Source organism: Artemia franciscana, chromosome 5 (genome assembly GCF_032884065.1).
Source record: "Artemia franciscana chromosome 5, ASM3288406v1, whole genome shotgun sequence".
Taxonomy (NCBI): domain Eukaryota; kingdom Metazoa; phylum Arthropoda; class Branchiopoda; order Anostraca; family Artemiidae; genus Artemia; species Artemia franciscana.
The window spans coordinates 10,448,851-10,468,818 of record NC_088867.1 but is presented as its reverse complement, the minus strand read 5'-3'; the positions used below and the strand labels follow the sequence as shown (position 1 = coordinate 10,468,818).

General features: G+C 32.6%; 1 protein-coding gene across 1 annotated transcript in view; it reads left to right on the top strand.

The window, feature by feature from the left end:
* Nucleotides 1–19,968, top strand: part of LOC136026968 (nephrin-like) — a 189,896-nt gene that overhangs the window by 76,287 nt on the left and 93,641 nt on the right. The window contains exons 5-6 of the mRNA XM_065703837.1: nucleotides 8,938–9,048; nucleotides 17,726–17,932. Of these exons, the coding sequence (XP_065559909.1) occupies nucleotides 8,938–9,048; nucleotides 17,726–17,932 (318 nt within the window). The remainder of the gene's footprint in view (nucleotides 1–8,937; nucleotides 9,049–17,725; nucleotides 17,933–19,968) is intronic.

The window sequence follows — 19,968 nt, the reverse complement described above, 5'->3', positions numbered from 1 at the left end:
GCTGAAAATACGTCCCAAAAATTCGGAGGTTGGACTGTAATTTCCTAAGCATAGGCCACCAAGGGATCCATAATAATATTTTGGTTATTCATTTTAATAAAAGAAAAAAATAGTCTTCTACTAAAGCATTAAGTTTTATACTTTAAAAAAAAGCCCAAGCGCTTAGGTTGATCCTAAAGTAAAGATAGACTTAAGAAAAAATGAAACAACTGAAAATAAATTCCTTTAACAGAAACTTAACACTCTTGGTTGTATTATTTATTTCTATTTAATTACAAGAAAGACCCCTTTCCGTCTTATTTTAATAGCAATGATAATTTTTAAGTTGTGGAATATATCATTGATTGTTGAGAACTGAACAAAACTTAGCTGAATTATTGACTACATATTAAATAATACTCACTCATTGCAAATACCCAGAAAAGAGAACAAAGCGCCTGATAAAAGATGCGTTTGACCCTTTGATTCTCAATCGATTATTCAATATATTAGAAAAACTTACTTTTTGCTGCGGTAGTTTAGTGGTAGTTTTACATGGTATTGAGGTAGACGATGATTAACTTTTACTGTGGTAGTATATTCATATTTTTTTAAATCCCACTTGTTTCACTGTGTCGGCCACATCTATGATGTAATTTACCAATTATTGTAAAAGAGGGTTGAGCTTCAGTTGAGGTGCTAAATCACTTGAAAAATAAACAGCTTAGGTACTTTTGTCATATAGCCACCACTCTCAAAATCTTGTATCGCGAACGTGAGATATTGACCAGTCTTCATGGTCTTTACACCAGACAATCTTAGCTTCGGCTTGGTTGGAAACTACTTTGTAGCTATATTTTAATTAAAGATTTAGTTGGTATTTTGGTTAGGTTAGTTTAGGTTACGTATTTAATGCAACGTGGTCTGGGCGGCCCTCCTCCCATAATTCTTTGTTGTAGTTTTCATAGTTCTGCTGATAAAGTATTAAATTTTCATCATATTTTGCTTTATTTCATTAGCATTAACCAAACTTCACTTCACGACAGAACTTGAATGTGGTGGCTATGAGACACAAGTACCAAAAGTTAATATCTATTTTAAATAAGATTCTACGAATACAAAGGTCAAGCTAATTGTAATTTTTGAATCCTAATCCGTCTAGATAAAAGTTTAGATAAAAGTTCTATTCAGAACTAGATATAACCAAACCCAACCTCACTAGGTTTAAACTTAGATTTAAAGGAAATTTACTCAATGAAAATCTAACTCAGTGTCATCCTTAAAAAAAAACGCTTTTACTGACCTTAACATTTAAATAACCCGTAAAGTCAGATCGCTAGCACGCGTCTTCGAAAGAGCTGTCTTTGTAATAGTGGAGTCTCAACGTGAACAGTCGTCAAGTGTTATAGTACCACGAATAATCGTCACAAGGCATGTTTTCATTTGGTATTTTATGGAAGGAACGGAATGCGCATAATAAAATTGCCAGAAAACTGTTTTCAACACAAGATATTAAAACAGTATTTCCAATTGTTTGATTCATTCGGCTGTAAAAAAAAACAACAAAAAACCACGGCTATAAACCTTTTCCTGTTGGAAATAACTGCTTAAATCATGTCTAAATCTTCTTGATTTTTAAGGTTTCTTCTATATTAAACTCTGAAAACGAGGCTCTAGAATCGCTTTACTTAAATTTTCTGTTTATTTTAGTCTTATGAATTTGTTCTATGTTTACCTCTGGAAATGTGGCTACATTTTTTGTTCTCCAAATTCTCGCTTAAATAATATTTCAATCCTGTCAATTTTGAAGTGTGTGTAATTTGCCTCTGAAAACGTGGATATAGAACCTTTTTGCCTTAAAACTCCCGCTATAGTTAAACTTTAGTCTTCTCAGTTTCTAAGATTTTTTTTTCATATGCAAATTTATTAACATAACCAAAGAACCTCTGCTTTAAAATTTCTTCACGATTTATATTTTAGCCATCTCAATTTTATGACTTTGTGTATATGTACCTGTGAATACATGACTATACAGAACATTTTTTTTTTCTCAAAATTCTCTCCTAAATTATATTTCAATCCTCTTAATTTTGGAGCTTATCTGTATTACATAAAAAAAACTAGTTTTTTTAATTGAAAGTAAGGAGCGACATTAAAACTTAAAACGAACAGAAATTACTCCGTATATGAAATGGGTTGTCCCATCCGCAATCCCTCGCTCTTTACGCTGAAGTTTGGCTCTTTGCCACAATTCTTTTTTTTAAAACAATTAAAAGCTTTAGCGTAAAGAGCGAAGGATTGCGGAGGGGACAACCCATTTCATATACGGAGTAATTTCTGTTCGTTTTAAGTTTTAATGTCGCTCCTTACTTTCAGTTAAAAAAACTAGTTTTTTTATGTAATTTCTGAACGTTTTTGAATTAATGCATGTTTGATTTTGGTTCTCCACACATCAATTATTAAAATGAAATTTGCATATTAATTCCTTTTTGGCTAAATGGCTTTCTCTTAGTTTTGATCAGACAATTTTGAGAGATAAAGGGTAGGGAAAGAGGCCTAGTTGCCCTGCAATTTGTCGGTTACATAAAAAGGCAACTATAAATTTTAATTTTCAACGAAAGTTTTTATTAGTAAAATGTACGTAACTTAAGAATTAACTTACGTAACAAACTTTTATATTCTTAAATTTTTGTTATGTATATGAGGGGGTTTGTACCCTCGTTAATACCTCGCTCTTTACACTAAATCGTAAGTTTTGTCCCAATTCTTTAAGAATGACCCCTGAATCAGAAAGGCCGTAGAATAAATAGTTGAAATTACTAAAAACACTATAGCATAAAGAGCGAGGTATTTATCTCCTCCTAAATACCTCGCTCTTTATGCTAAAGTATTTTTAGAACCCCTCATATGCGTAATAATCTCTGTTCGTTTTAAGTTTCAATGCTACTCCTTACTTTCAATTGGAAAAACGTTTTCATGTTTATTTTTTCATTATTTTTTTTATAGTAATTTTAGAAAATCCTGCGCCCTTTTCATTGAATTTCTGTTCCCCCATGACATATTTCTCCAAGGAAAGATCCTCCCACATAGCCCCCTCCCCTCAAACCCACAACCCCAACACCAAAACCAAAAAAAAATCCCCCTGAAAAGGTCTGTACACTTCCCAATAACCATAATTATATGTAAACACTGGTCGAAGCTTGTAACTTGTAGCCCCTCCCCCAGGGACTGTGGGGGAGTAAGTCATTCCCAAAGACATAGTTATTATGGTTTATGACTATGCGGAAAATAATGGCTATCTCAAAATTTTGATCCGTTGACTTTGGATAAAAAATGAGCGTGGGAGGGGGCTTAGGTGCCCTCCAATTTTTTGGTCACTTAAAAAGGGCACTAGAACTTTTCATTTCCGTTAGAATGAGCTCTCTTGCGACATTCTAGGACCACTTGGTCGATACGATGACCCCTGGGAAAAAAACAACAAATAAACACGCAACCGTGATTTGTCTTCTGGCAAAAAATACGAAATTCCACATTTTTGTAGATAGGAGCTTGAAATTTTTGCTATAGGGTTCTCAGATACGCCGAATGCGATGGTGTGATTTCCAAAATAAAGCAAATTTTCTCAGGATCGTAACTTTTGATGACAAAGATTAAATTTGATGAAACTTATATATTTAAAATCAGCATAAAAATCCGATTCTTTTGATGTATATTTTAGCATCAAAATTCCGTTTTGTAGAGTTTCGTTTACTATTGAGCCGGGTCGCTCCTTACTACAGTTCGTTACCACGAACTGTTTGATAATTTGCTTCAGAAAACGTGAATATAGAACCTTTTCACCTTAAAACTCCTGCTTAAGTTAAATTTTAGTCTTCTAAGTTTCTAAGGTTTTTTTCATAGGCACATTCGTTAACATAACTAAACAACCTCTTTGCTTCAAAACTTATTCACAATTTGTATTTTAGCCTCCTCAATTTTAAGACTTTATGTATATGTACCTGTGAATATATGACTACAAAAATTTTGGCTTTAAAACTCTTGCTTAAGTTAAATTTTAGTCTTCTCAATTTTTAAGACATTTTCCACAAATGCTTGTGTTTCGAATGGTATTTAAACTCGTTACCAGATGACTGTAACTATCTACGTTAGTAGACCTGGCAATAAGTTATCTATTCGAAACAAGATTGATTTAAAATTACCATATTTGAAGATTGGTGGTATTAAATATCTTTAATTTTTTGCTACTACATAAAGAAGCGATTTTAATAATTCTAGTATAGTTAATTTTTTTTTGTCAGGTTGCGTGCTTGTAGTATTCGTGCCAGAAACATTCTGTTCTAGGTCTTTTAAATTTCTTTCGAATGCAAGTTGCCAAGAGAGTAGACTTTTAGGCCATAAATTAAATTATAAATAAGCGATTGTCAAGAAAAGTAAAGTAGGGAAATCTTATCAATATATATTTCCGTTTTGTGAAAAATAATGAAATCATTGATAATAGCATACGAATTAGAAGGAAAGTGAGAGAGTAAAAAAGAAGCGAGGAAGAGAAAGTGAGAGCCACAAAAGAAGAAGAAAAATGAAAGAAAGTAGAACTATATCCAATTTGCTCCGGAGTGAGGAGTAAACTAGCTTTTAATATGCAAAATTTAATATGCAAATTTTAATGTATATTTTAATAATTTTAATTTTTAATTTTAAAAATATTTTAATTTTTTAATTTTAAAAATATTTTAATTTTTAAAATAGCTTTTAATATGCAAAATTTAATATGCAAATTTTAATGTATATTTTAATAATTTTAATTTTTAATTTTAAAAATATTTTAATTTTTTAATTTTAAAAATATTTTAATTTTAAAAATAGCTTTTAATATGCAAAATTTAATGTGCAAATTTTAATGTATATTTTAATAATTTTAATTTTTAATTTTAAAAATATTTTAATTTTTTAATTTTAAAAATATTTTAATTTTAAAAATAGCTTTTAATATGCAAAATTTAATATGCAAATTTTAATGTATATTTTAATAATTTTAATTTTTAATTTTAAAAATATTTTAATTTTTTAATTTTAAAAATATTTTAATTTTAAAAATAGCTTTTAATATGCAAAATTTTAATGTGCCATTTTGGGTGCCAAATGTCGCTTTTTTAGTGCCACTGATTTGGAATCATAAAGCGGTATAATAAGTATAGGACAAATTTAATAAAGTATAGCTAAATTTGTATAATCAAATTTGACGATGTTAAGTATTATTAATTTTTTATCAAACAGTTTGTGGTAACGAACTGTAGTAAGGAGCGGCCCGGCTCAATAGTAACCGAAACTCTAAAAAATAGAATTTGATACCAATAGTTACATCAAAAGAATCGCATTCTAATGCTTATTTTAAATATATAAGTTATCAAGATCAGTTATACCCATCAAAAATTACTGAGAAAATTTGCCTCATTTTAGAAAATAGGGGGAAACACCCCCTAAAAGTCATACAATCTTAACGAAAATCACACCATCAGGTTCAGCGTATCAGAGAACCTTATTGTAGAAGTTTCAAGCTCTTATCTACAAAAATGTGGAATTTCGCATTTTTTTGCCAGAAGATAGATCACGGATGCGTGTTTATTTGTTTTTTTTTTTCAGGGTTCATTCTAACGGAAACTAAAAGTTCCAGTGCTCTTTTTAAGTGACCAAAAAATGGAGGGCACCTTGGCCCCCTCCCACGCTCATTTTTCCCAAAAGTCACCGGATCAAAATTTTGAGATAGCCATTTTATTCACCATAGTCGAAAAACCTGATAACTATGTCTTTAGGGACGAATTACTCCCCCGCAGTCCCCGTGGGAGGAGCTGCAAGCTACAAACTTTGACCTGTGTTTACATATAGTAAACTCGTTACTGGGAAGAGTACAGACGTTTTCAGGGGGATTTTTCTGGTTTAGGGGGGAGAGTTGAGGGGGAGGGGTTACGTTGGAGGATAAATCCATGGAGAAACTTCTCAAGGGGGAAGAGAATTTCAATGAAGGGGGCGCAGGATCTTCTAGCACTATTTGAAAAAACAATGAAAAAATAAACATCAAAAGTTTTTTCTACCGAAAGTAAGGAGCAGCATTAAAACTTAAAACGAAAAAAAATTATTACGCATATGAGGGGTTTACCTCCTCGTTACACCTCACTCTTTACGCTAAAGTGTTTTTAGTAATTTCAACTATTTATTCTACGGCCTTTGTGATTCAGAGGTCATTCTTAAGGAATTGGGAAACAATTTAAGCTTTAGTGTAAAGAGCGAGATATCGACGAGGGTGGAAACCCCTTCATATACGCAATAAAAATATACGAATATAGAAATTCGTTACGTAAGTTAATTCGTAAGTTACGTATATTTTTACCAATGAAAACGTTTGTAAAATATTAAAAGTTCTAGTTGCTCTTTTAAGTAACCAAAAAATTGGAGGGCAGCTAGGCTTCCTCCCTCGCTCCTTTTTTCTCAAAATCTTCCGATTAATTGCAATTAATTAATATGTAAATTTTGTTTTAATTATATATGTGCGGAGAGCCAAGATCAAAACATGCATTAATTCAAAAACGTCCAGAAATTAAATAAAAAAACAAGTTTTTTTAAATGAAAGTAAGGAGAAACATTAAAACTTAAAACGAATATACGAAGTAATTTCTGTTTGTTTCAAGTTTTAATGTTGCTCCTTACTTTCATTAATTTTTTTTTTATTTAATTACCTTAAAAAACGAAGCGATTTCAGTAGTTCTTATAGTTAGGTTTTGCTGTCAGTTTGAGTACTCATAGCGTCAGTAACGTTGGTTTCAGTACTAAGTTCCCCTGCCGTAATTGTTTTGGGTTTTTTCAGAGTTCTTTTTTTCTTGTTTCTCTAAAAGAGCACGTAGAAAATATTTCTATGGTGGATAATTTTGAGAACACAAAGTAGGTTGACAAAAATGAGTTATTATTCCAGTTACGAACATACGAATTCAGCCTTTGTTCAAAATGACTAAAGTTAACCAAATAATATGCTTAGGTAGGTAGGTAGATATGCGTTTATTTCATCAAAGAAAAATTACTAAAATTGCACTTACAATCAATAATATGCTGCTCAATTTAGGGACCTAAAATGTCCCTGTTCAGCAGCAAAACTACAACAAATAAATGATAACTATTCATTCAAAATCAACACTGTGCAATCTCTAGACAGCCATCTCTCATCATAAAAAAAAGAAAAAAAGGGATAAATTTTTAACCAATAAATTTTGCAAAAAATTAAATAACAAAGTTTGACATATTACAAATAGATAAAGATGCAGGAAGTAGTTGCATAATTTTACATCACTGATATATCGGGTGATTTAACAGTAAGCCTAATTGTGAACGACAGGGCTATATTTCAAATATAAATGTTCTAAAAGAAATGATATCATATTTGCATTCAGCATCCCAAAAATATTTTAGCAAAACATAATAAAAACAGATATAATGCAGTAACTCGTATTTACACAATTTTGTATCATTGATATATTCAGTGATTTAACAGTGAACTTAATTTTTAATGATAGTACTATATTTCAATAAGTATAGCCGATAAAGAAATGATTTCATATTTGGATTCAGCATTCCAAAAATATATAAGCAAAGTAAATTCAAAATAGATAAAAAAAAAATACAGGAACTAATATTCAATAATTTTACATGATTGATATGTAGAGTGATTTAACAGTAAACTTAATTGTGGATGGCAGTGCTATATTTAAAACAGTATAACTGATAAAGAAAAAACGATTTCATATTTGGGTTCCACATCCCAAAATGATATTAGCAAAGCTTATTACAAATAGATAAAACTACAGAAACTAGTTAAGATATAATTTTACATCTTTGATATATAGCATGAATTAGCAGTAAACTTGACTGTGGATGATTTGGCTTTATTTCAAAAAGTTTATTTGATTCAGGATTTCAAAAATAACAAAACCTTGGCAAAAAAAGAATTATGTTGGCTTGTGTGTTGCAAATAATTAAAACAAATATTTATATTGTCTATGTCATCAAACTTTGTTCGGTTCTTTGAAAATAAAAACCTTTTTTATGCTCGTATGTCTTTAACATGTTTCGAAAATCAAAAAAAAAAGTCTGTGCTAGACTCGACCACTGGTAGAAAATTCTAAGTTTAAAAAGTGCTGTTTTTTCAAAATTACACAACTATTGATGCTGGGGGAATTTTCTCGAACTCCTGAGGAGAGAGGGGGGTAAAGGAGGAGAGGGTTGGAGCCAATTTCCCAAATCAAGTGAAAATGACAGTGAAAATGGAAAATGAGCCATATAGTACCATAAAAATAAAAATATACTGGAGAAAACTGACATGTTTCTGTGGATGCTTGAATTATACACGCTTATCGTATGTTTGAGAATCATTTTGAAAAAACTAAATTTCAGCTATAGGGGTGGCAAACTGGGGCCTTGGGTTGTGTGAACCGAGGCCTGGGAGGGGCAGCTACCCCCTGTCCCATAGCAAGTTATGCTATTAGAAAAACAAGTACTGTAAAAGCATAACTGTTTTAAACGATCAAGGTGCTATTTGGGAGGAGAGGGAATTTGGAGGGAGGACCTGAAAATCGTACAATTGTCACTAGAGAGGGTAGCACTGGTTATGGCTTTAAATATTTGTCAATAAACTGGCGATGCATATTTCCATTTTTTTTTAACTTCTCAAAACAGCAGTCAGTCGTACTAGGCAAGGCTGTATCCAGGTGGGGGGTTAGGGTGTTTGAGCTCCCCACCCCCGAATGGTTTTTCCGACTCGTAAAGACGTAACAAAAAGGAATAAAAACAAATTTTCGTTGTACTTTTAAAAGTCCTTTAGCACAGCCCCCCTCCCCTGAAAAAATATTTTTTACCCCACCCCCCAAAAAATTACTGGATACGACTCTAGTACTAACAGTCTTTTTTTGCTTTTAGTTCCACCTCAAACACCAAAAGTATTTGATGAATCAGGCCGTGAAGTGTCCGATCGCGTTGGGCCTTACGAAGAGCGACAATCTGTCAAGTTGACATGCTATTCGAGTGGTGGTAAGTGAAGTATTTCTAGAAAAATTGGGCATTACTTCAAGTCATTAAGCAAGAGTAATTAGGATAAAATTGTGCTATGTCCTAATTATTGTTTTAACATTTTTAATGGAGCCGTGGTGTTATGAAGAACGATATAAGTAACAATTTAATATTAACATACACCTTTACCTATTCTAGTTAAATACATATTTTGTCTCTTCCATAATTATTTTTTCCTCTTCTTTTCAGAAATATTATGTTTATAAGAAGATTTTTTTTTGCTTTTATAGAGCCGTTTTAGGTATTCCCCTTTGAAGTAATTAAATAGAAAAAACAAGTTTTTTTAAATGAAAGTAAGGAGCAACATTAAAACTTAAAACGAACAGAAATTACTCCGTATATGGAAGGGGCTTTTCCTCCTCAACGCCCCGCTCTTTACGCTAAAGTTTGACTCTTTCTCTTAACTCTACTTTTTAAAAAGGTAAGAAACTTTAGCGTAAAGAGCGGGGCGTTGAGGAGGAAAAGCCCCTTTCATATACGGAGTAATTTCTGTTCGTTTTAAGTTTTAATGTTGCTCCTTACTTTCATTTAAAAAAAACTTGTTTTTTTTATTTAATTTCTGGACGTTTTTGAATTTATACAAGTTTTTGATCTTGGCTCTCCGCACATAAATAATTAAAACAAAATTTGCATATTAATTAATTGCAATTAATCGGAAGATTTTGAGAAAAAAGGAGTGAGGGAGGAGGCCTGGTTCCTCACCAATTTTTTGATTACTTAAAAAGGCAACTAGAACTTTTAATTTTTTACAAACGTTTTCATTGGTAAAAATTATACGTAACTTACGAATTAACTTACGTACCGAACTTCTATATTCGTATGTTTTATTGCGTATATGAGAGGGTTCAACCCTCGTCGATACCTCGCTCTTTACATTAAAGCTTAAATGTCGCAATTCCTTAAGAATGACCTCTGAATCACAAAGGCTGTAGAGTAAATAGTTGAAATTACTAAAAATACTTTAGCGTAAAGAGTGAAGTATAACGAGGAGCTAAACCCCTCATATGCGTAATAATCTCTGTTCGTTTTAAGTTTTAATGCTACTCCTTACTTTCAGTAGAAAAAACTTTTCATATTTATTTTTCCATTGTTTTTTTTTAAATAATGCTAGAAAATCCTGCGCACACTTAATTGAAATTCTCTTCCCCCATGAGAATTTCCTCCATTGAAATATCCTCCCACGAACCCTCCCCCTCTCAACTCCCCCCTAAACCAAAAAAATCCCCCTGAAAACATCTATACCCTTCCCAATAACCATTACTATATGTAAACACAGGTCAAAGTTTGTAACTTGCAGCCCCTCCCACGGGGACTGAGGGGGAGTAAGTCGTCCTTAAAGACATAGTTACTAGTTTTTTCGACTATGGTGAATAAAATGGCTATTTCAGAATTTTGATCCGGTGACTTTTGGGAAAAAATGAGCGGGGGGTGGGGGGCTGGGTGCCCTCCAATTTTTGGTCACTTAAAAAGGGCACTAGAACTTTTAATTTCCGTTAGAATGAGCCCTCGCGCGACATTCTAGGACCACTCAGTCGAAGCGATAACCCCTGAAAAAAAAAACAAAAAAAAAACAACAAATAAACACGCATCCGTGATTTGTCTTCTGGCAAAAAATGCGAAATTCCGCATTTTTGTAGATAGGCGCTTGAAACTTCTACAATGAGGTTCTCTGATACGCTGAATCTGATGGTGTGATTTTCGTTAAGACTGTATAACTTTTAGGGGGTGTTTCCCCATATTTTCTAAAATGAGGCAGATTTTCTCAGGCTCGTAACTTTTGAAGGGTATAACTGATCTTGATGAAACTTATATATTTCAGCATTAAAACGCAATTCTTTTGATGTAACTATTGGTATTAAAATTCCATTCTTTAGAGTTTCGGTTACTATTGAGGCGGGTCGCCCCTTACTACAGTTCGTTACCACGAACTGTTTGATTGAAAGTACTTTGTTAAGCTCATAGCTGAGATATATGGAAATAATGAGAAAAATGCAAATACTACAGTTAAAACGAAAATAACTGAACGGCCAAATTTCCCCTTTTTTTTTCTTCCTTTTACTTTTCGGTAACATACCGAAGTAAACTTTCATTTGGCTCTCATTCTGATATTCGGTTCTCACAGCCTTTCTATCAGGAAATAAAATGAGTGTCTGCAAAAAGTGCAGTCAAAACAAAGTGACTGAATGACCACGTCTGCCTTTTTTCGTCTTCTTCATTTTGCTTTTCGTTTTGCTTTTCGCCGAAATCGGTTCTCGTTCGCTTCCCATTCTCATATTCAGTTTTGATAGACAGAAAGTTTTCTAAACATGCATTTAAAAAAGTGACGAAATTCACAAATTTCCCTTTTTATTATTTTCGGTATCAGCAGGACTTTTATCACCAGGAGCCATTTTCCAGGATTTTCTGTTTTTCAAACTGAAATTATTTGGGATTTTGAACCGGCTGTTTATTTTAAACAAATACTAAAATAATACAAATTTAAAAATAGTTTTATAAAAAGGTATAACTGCTATCTATTTTTTTTTAAATTACCAATGGTAATGAAAATGAAATTTGGTTTTTGAATTGATTATTTGTAAAGCTACAGTGCCGTATATTAAAAAAAAAAAAAAAAAAAAATCGGAAATACATTTTTTGCCGAAAAATCTTAATAGACCTATGAGGTTATACTGTTTTTTGCGTTAATGGGCATCCACTTTAAATAAAAGACGCGTGAGTGGAATATCAGCAGAAAATAATCTAAAACTGTATTGCACCAAATAGCCTAAAAAAGTGTAGGCCTTAGTTTGAAGCTGCAATCTCTGGGAACAGCAGATTGTTCAGGCCTGAAATTTTGTTTTTAAACTTAATTTATTGGATTTTTCTATTTATTTTTGCGGATCAACGTGGCAACACTGAGAAAACGTGATACTGACCTTAAATATACATCGTTTTCAAAAAATCAGAAGAAAAATCTTAGAAAGTCATGTTATCCAGGCATAAATTCTTCTAAGACGAATACTCCATGGGGGGAAATGTTTTTGTTTTGATGATTTTGGTATTTATAATTCTTGTTGGGAAATTGGAAATTCTTGTTGTTGACGAGCCAGGTATATGCACAAAAAAATATTTTAGAGAACCTCACTTGTCTTGAATGTTCGAAAACAGCCTTTTTTTGCCAGAGAAATATGCCAGCTGAATATCGTTTTCCTTATCTTCGGAACATTTTGTTTCTTTTACATCGAAATCGTGATGTCCCAATACCACCATAAAAAGCGATATCTCCGTCGTTTTTTTGTTACAAAAACGGTTCCAGAGTGCTTGTAGAATATTTTTAAGCTTTATTTCCCCTTTAAATATTTGAAAGATATGAAAGGGGAAATGAACAGTCTATGGGAGAGAAAAAATTACCTTTCTTTACTCCCGTGTTAGAAAGTGTGTCCGCTGGTTAGTTTTTTGCATATTTTTGCAAGGCAATCAATCATAGCATTTCTGAAGTGTATGCCAGCAAGAGAAGAAAAAAGGAAGCAAAAAGGAAAAAAAGAAGGAAGCAAAAAGGAAAAAAGGAAGGAAGCAAAGCTTAATTAGTTCTTTCTTATGAAATTTTAACCCAGGAAAAAAATGAAAAGGTTTTGAGTCACATGTGACTTGAAAGTTTTACTTGCCTTTGTGGCTCTGCTAAATACATTAATAGCCTTTAATTCTGAACCCTGTATATGTTTAAGTATTTCGAATTATTTAAAATAATAGATTTTTTCCAATCAAACAGTTCGTGGTAACGATCTGTAAGTAAGGAGTAACCCAGCTCAATAGTAATCGAAACTCTAAAAAACGGAGTTTTGATACCAGTAGTTATATCAAAAGAATAGGCTTATAATGCTGATTTTAAATTTATAAGTTTCATTAAGTTTAGTCTTACCGGTTAAAGGTTACAAGCCTGAGAAATTTGTCTTAGAGTTCTCCCCGCCCCACAGCCCCAGGGAAAAGGTCTTTAAGTCATAAAATATGTCCATTTTTTACACATAGTATTTGTTATTGTGAAGTTTGCATACATTTTTGGGTGGGGGGAAGGGGAATTTTTTCCTGGGGATTTTTCCACGGGGGAATTTTCTATGGGGAAGGGAAGTTTCCAGGGGGTGAAACTGTCAGTGGGAAGTATACACTGGGGAGATTTGCCAGAATTCATACACGAAATTCTCTTGCGTCTCAATTTTACGCGTGGAGTCGTTAAGGGTAATTTTCCGAGGTAAATTTTTACCGGGATTGAATATTCTAGAGGGTATTTCCTTGGGGAGGGGGATTTATCATTGGAGATGGGGCCATATTTCCTGGAAGTACTTAAAAATGATTAGAAATTAAATTTTTTAAAATAAGTTTTTTCAAATGAAAGTAAGGAGCAACATTAAAACTTAAAACGAACGGAAATTATTATATGTATGAAAAGAATTGCCCCCTCCTCTGCACCTTGCACTTCACGCTAAAGTTTGAATTGTGTCTCAATTCCTTAAGAACGGCTCCTTTAAACACAAGGGTCGTGTAATTAGAACAATAGGAAGCTATTTTACTAAAAAACTTTAGAGTAAGAGCAAGGTGTTGAGGAGTGGGCAATACCCTTCATACATGTAATAATTGCTGTTCGTTTTAAGTTTTAATGTTGCTCCTTATTTTCAGTTGCAAAACTTGTTTTTTTTTTTTTTAATTTAATGATAGATAGGATCTGTTGGTAAGAAGGAAAAACTGAAAGTGTTTTAGATTTGACAAAAAATAAGTGAGAAGTAAGTCATAGGGAAAATAGGGTTTCTGGGAAAAAAAATATGAACCATGGGAAGTAAGTTGGGGTAAAAAAAAACACGAAGACTCGACATGTAATCACTAAACAGTAGCGTCGATTCATGAACAATTTTACGAGGGATGAGGAGTCAGGAATGTTTCTAATGTTTTTTTTTATGTAGATATAGAAATTTTTTCTCTGAATCTAGGGGCGGGAGGCTAATTTCTAACACAAAATAAATCTACGCGAACAATTGCCCCCTCTGCTTCTGGTTTAATTTTCTGAATCGATATAATATCTACAAAATAATTTTGGTTGTACGATAGAGGAAACCGTATCCATGGGGGGGGGGGGGGTACTGGTTTTGACCCCCCACCCACTCCAAATTAGTTGTTAAACTTAAAAAAATGTAAGTGAGCATATTTTCGCACGTTTTTTATTTTATTTTTATTTTTTTATAAGCCTCTCCTTGAATACAAATCTTGCATATGCCCTTGATGCTTGAGATCAACTATTGGACTCTTTTTTTCTTAATGTAAATGATAATGTCAGTGTTTCTTTCAATGAAAAATGTTTCAATGATCTGTCTAATAGCTCCAAAATCAGACCTTCATACACTCAATTTTGTTGTATTATAAACATTTCTGATGAAAAAAAGATTTTAAATTGCCGAATCAACTAATTGTTTTTCTACATTTTTGAAAGACATTTATGTAAAATCAAGTAATAAAAAAATAACGCTTAGGTAGAAAAAATATCGCTTAGCCTATTAGACAGGTCAAACAGGCTCATTAAAAAAAAGAAAAAGAAAAAGAAAAAAAAAGCTGTATTCATAAGTAATGCAGAAGAAGTAATTCCTGAAAGTATAATTTTTATTCGCTTTAAATTTGACCTGCTTATTGAATTCACTTTCTGTTGTTTAAGGTCTCAATTATTCATTTATATTTTCAGCATCGTTTTTAATTTGTGTCCGTTTTAGGTTTCATTAATTCATTCGCAAGCATTTCAGTATTTTAGGTTTGTTTGAATCACTACATGAATTCTGCTTGTTTTAGGTTTTATTATTATTCTTTGATTTTCGTTAAAAAAAGTAGGTTTCGATTTTTTTTTTTTATGTTAAAAAGCCATTCAGAATTTCAATTTATACACTATCATCTTTAAAGTTCCAGAACACAGAGATTCTACTTCTAACTAATGTTTTGGGTCATTTCTATTCATTTTAAGTTTGCCTTAATTTTTCAATTTAATTTTTGTCGTTCCAGGTTTCATTTTTTCATTCATGGTAATGTTTTATTTAACACTGACTTGATCGTTCGTTTTAATTTCTGTCTATTTTTATTTTACTTATTTAATTTCACTTATTTCATACAGAGAAATTCGTAAAATTGGTTAAAACTTGTTTTCTCAAAAACTTTTCGTTTTTTATATTGTTTTAAAGCTTAAAACCAAGGGATCGAACTTTGATTGGTGAAGTGAATTTTAGTCGTAAAAATTTTGTCAAGCGTACACTTCTCCCCACTCGTTGAAAATACTGCTCCTGTGGAAATTCCCTCTGCGGAAGTGCGACCCCCGCATGCCCTGCTCCACTTACCCAAAAGAAACTTATTGTATAATTTTTCTAGATTCAGTAGTATTTGTATTCATATTATTTTTTTGCATAGTCAATTCTTGAATTGGTGCCCCCGAACTATAGAAAGGAAAAACAAATGTTTTTTTGTTTTTTTTTTTTCACACCATAAAATGTTAATATAGCAATATTCGGAAACAATTATCGTGCCCTAAAAAAAAAAAAAAAAAAAAAAAAAAAAAAAAAAAAAAAAAAAAAAAAAAAAAAATCAGGTTTAAGGAAGAAGAAAAAAAAAGAACAATCAGGTTTTGAGCTATTTGAACTGGCTCAAAAGCTGACATGGAGGCAATAGGTAAATACAACAACAGGTAAAAAGGTAGGGTTGTGTGGTTTAAAACAATGTGACGACTGACATAACAAAAATAAAACAATGCAATTAGAGTTCACTTTTCTAAAAGGCACGTATAGTACAGTAACATCTCTTTTCTCTTCGTTATATATGTCTTAAACGGTATTTTTTTTTCAAGGCTAATTGGTCATTGTCTAGATGGTGGATTAAGAGGTTTATAGAAACTTATCATGAAGGCCTTATAAGTAAGTTGGAAAATGAAAACCAGAATAAGATGTTGAGGAGATATCTGTTTTCCTCTTTCGCTAAGACAAATCCTTTGAGTAATTTTCAATGAGATGGAAACCATTTATCCCTTTTGCCCTTATCTTGAGCACCAGAAAAAATAGCCTAAATAAAGAAAAGGTCCTTGGTAACAACTTTTCTGAGCAATCATAGGAGAATTTGGACTACTACCCAAACCATATTGTCGTCTTGTACACCATATGATATAATTGTCTTTCTATCACTCCTCTGCCATAAAAGAAAGAAAACCAAAGGGCAAAGGTGTAACCAAGATTTTTGTTCAGGGGGAGTTATTATTTTCCCGGGGGAAGGGGGGCTTCAAAAAACTTTAAAAACGCATACAAAATTAGTTTTTATGTATTTGTTACTTTTTTCCGCAAAGCGGATACGACTCTGGCACCGCTATGGAGTTTTTTAGAGTTTGGACCAAAGAGAACGAGAAACATGAATTGGATCTTTGGGAATTTAACATGAGAAGATAGAAATGAAACTACTAACGGCACTACAATATAGCGTCGGGTGACTTCATTAAAAGCAGAAAATGTCAAAGGAAATTGGATATTTGATATGATTAGTCTACAATGCAAACAGGTTAAAGCTGAAATTTCTCTGCAAGTAATAATTAATCTTCATTTCGTATTTTCAAGAATTATTTTAAATCAAAATGAAGTATGTGCTAAATAGGCCTTGGTTTGCTTGGAAAAATCTTAGAAGGTGAATCAGGTAGGTTGACTTTGACCTATTAGGCTTGCTGCGAAATAATTCTGATTTCATTACCCCTTCCTGAATCTTAAAGTACCTGAAAAGACAAGTATGTAGCAGATTTGGGTCAAACAAATTCACCGAACGCTAGGTGGCGTTGCTGATTTTTCGGTTGGCGACAATGCCAGTTTTCAATCCTGTAGGTAGTTTGCCATAGTATTTTGATTGTATGCTCATGTCGAACGCTACTTTTGAAAAGACGGTTAGTGTTCTTATAATCTTTTACTTCTGAAAATGCAGGCCTGATCTTAACTTCTTAATTGTGTTTAACTTTTAAAAAAAAATCATAGGCGTACATTAGAACATGGTATTTTATAATACGTTTTGTTTGTAATTAATCATAATTCACTTGTAAGGTCGAGAAGCAACTTTCCAACTTGTTAAGAGCAGTGATGTTTACAAAAAAGTAGGGTAGGGGGATTTTTCTTTAAGATACCGAAAAAGGGGGCTCAAGATCTTTTTAGTTTCTTATCTTTTAATGGAAATAATAAAAATCAGTGCTTTGAAAAATCTGGGATAACATTGTGTCCTTCCTCTTATAAGTGGCAACTGAACCGAAGGGGAGCAAGTGCCAAAGAGAAGATGTTAGAAACGGAGATCGATTTTGACTTTTTGTTTTTGGGAATTTTTGTAGAGCACTAGAAATTATTCCAAAATGAATGCTGTTCTATATGCTTCATAACCAGGTATGTATAGAGAAATTCGTTCTGCTATTGAAGTTAAAATTTGATAAAGGCAAAAATGGGGGAATTTTATAAGAAATGAGACAAAATCATGTAATGTTAATTGTAATATTTTGTCCTCTTTATTTATTTCTGGGGGAAAGGGGCTTATCAACCCGAAGTTCCTCGTTCCTTCTGCAGACATGCTGGTTATAGTAGTTTGCAGATATTGCGTTGATAATCTCCATAATTCATCTTTTCAGGGAAACCAGAGCCCAAAGTAGAATGGTTCAAAAATGGACATTTGATTGACCCCCTCTCTGAGGTTGTAACATCGGTTGGGGTGATTCAAAATGTACTCGTTATTCCAGTTTTGCGTAGAAGCGACTTTGGTTCTCAATTATCTTGTGAAGCTTCCAACACAAATTTGACGTTACCACCAAGGAAAACTGTGACACTGGACATGAACTGTAGGTGGATTTCTTTTTGAACCTGCAAGGGGTATAAATGTATTGATATGATTATTTAATCTTCACTTATTGCATAAAACAGAAAATAGCTAAACAAGTAAAATTAAACGTTCCTTAAATTTCTAACACCAAAAGCGTCGCAAAAAGAAAAAAAAAACTGTTGTGTTTTAAGGAATTCCTATTTTTGGCAAGTTTGAGATAAATGATTAAAAATATAAAATATTTAGATAAATATGACTCGATATGACATCAATTATTGTTTTCCTTGGATTTTTTTTTCTGCTGTGATAAATATTTGAAATTCTCATCTAGAATACTCTAGCTTTAAAGATTGGTTGCCCCATTTCCGTCCAATAGAAATGTTGAATCTTACCGAGAAAACAAAATTACTGGTGCTAACATTAGTTGAATACCAATAAGTGAATGTAATTGATGGTCATGTTTTTATATTTTTTATTATTCTACATGTTCTTACTGATATATATGATAATCTGATATTTTGAGGAAGGTCATAATTATATTCTTACCTGCAAAAGCTGGAAGGAGTAACATTTTTGTGTTTAAGAAATGTTTAAAATGTTTACAAATGTTTTATGTTTACACTGCCTAAATACTTTATCTCCCCCTAATGTGCAAATATATAGCCAAAATTCTATATTTCTCATCTAGTCTGTCACTTGTGTTTTTATTGTCTCACCCTAAGCTGACAGGAACTAGTGACAGAAACCGGTTTACAGTGCGTCAATGGATGAACAACTTAAATTGTCTGATTCAGCTAGTTGGGAAAGGAGTTGTAACACATTTTCAAACGTAAAGTATCCTGAAAGTAGGGGTGTAATTTTCTATAGGGAAGGGGGCAACTTTCCCCCAGACCTTTGTTTCCCCCCCCCCCTCGCTGAAGTTTAGCGTCTTCAGAAATCTTGTCAAAAATAAGATAGGGCTACATAATTCAAGCATCAGAGAAAGACATCAGTTTTCTTCAGTATACATTTGCTTTGATGGTACTATATGACATATATTTTTCACTTGATTTGGAGAAATTGGCTCCAATTCTGCCCCCCCCCCAGGATTTGGATGAAATTACGCTAGTTTCGGAAAGCCAAATAAAATATTAAGCTAATTGATTGAATTGTACGTGCTGATTTGACGTACAGAGAAATAGAGGGACTGCTTGTAAGAAATCTTGTGGAAATTTTTTTTTTCCTTTTAGATGCTTAAAGTTTCACACTGGAAAACCACTAACGTGGAATTTAAATTTTTGTTTTTTTAAAGGCTCCTGGCAGTAGCGTCAATTTGCAGAAATGTAAGTAGGGGGGAAGGGTGTTAAAAATGCTTTTCCAGAATCTGGGATAATTATTTGTCTTATACCGAAAACCCTCTGGAAGTGCTATATAATTTATACAGCCTACTATATATATTTTAGAACTGAGACACTGAGTCTTACTGCTTGAAAACTGAAAATCTCACTATTTGCAAAAAATTGGTGCCCAGTCTTTCCATTCTTCAGCTTAATGAATGCACCTTCTTCAGTTAATAAGGTAGACGAACTAATTAAAAGAAAACATCCTCTCTGGCTTTTCCCACAAGACACGGTTGACTGTTCACCTGAGCTGTTTCCAAAAAATGTTCATAATTTTGCTCATGTAATTTTATTTTAGGTCACGATCAGTCATGAATACAAGATTTAAATAAGATAAAATGAATGTATTTGTACTCCTTTGTTTTGAATCTTAATCTTCTGGAACTCCTAATTATAAAAGCACTTGGCCATTCCTCCTTTTCTGAAGCAACATTATTTTCTGAAGTGATTAGACTTTAAACACGTTCAATAACATAAATGTCGTTTTGCAAGTCTTAGCGTCAACTGACAGTCTCAAAGACAAAGCGCCCATTAGCAATTTTCCCAGCACGACATGAAGCTTCCGAGGCAATTTTAATAAAAATTGATAGGGGATTTAGATGTGTCAGCAGCTTGAAAAGCTAACAAGCGGCTGGTTTAAAACAAAGGAAATCTATAATCTCATACTAATTGTTAA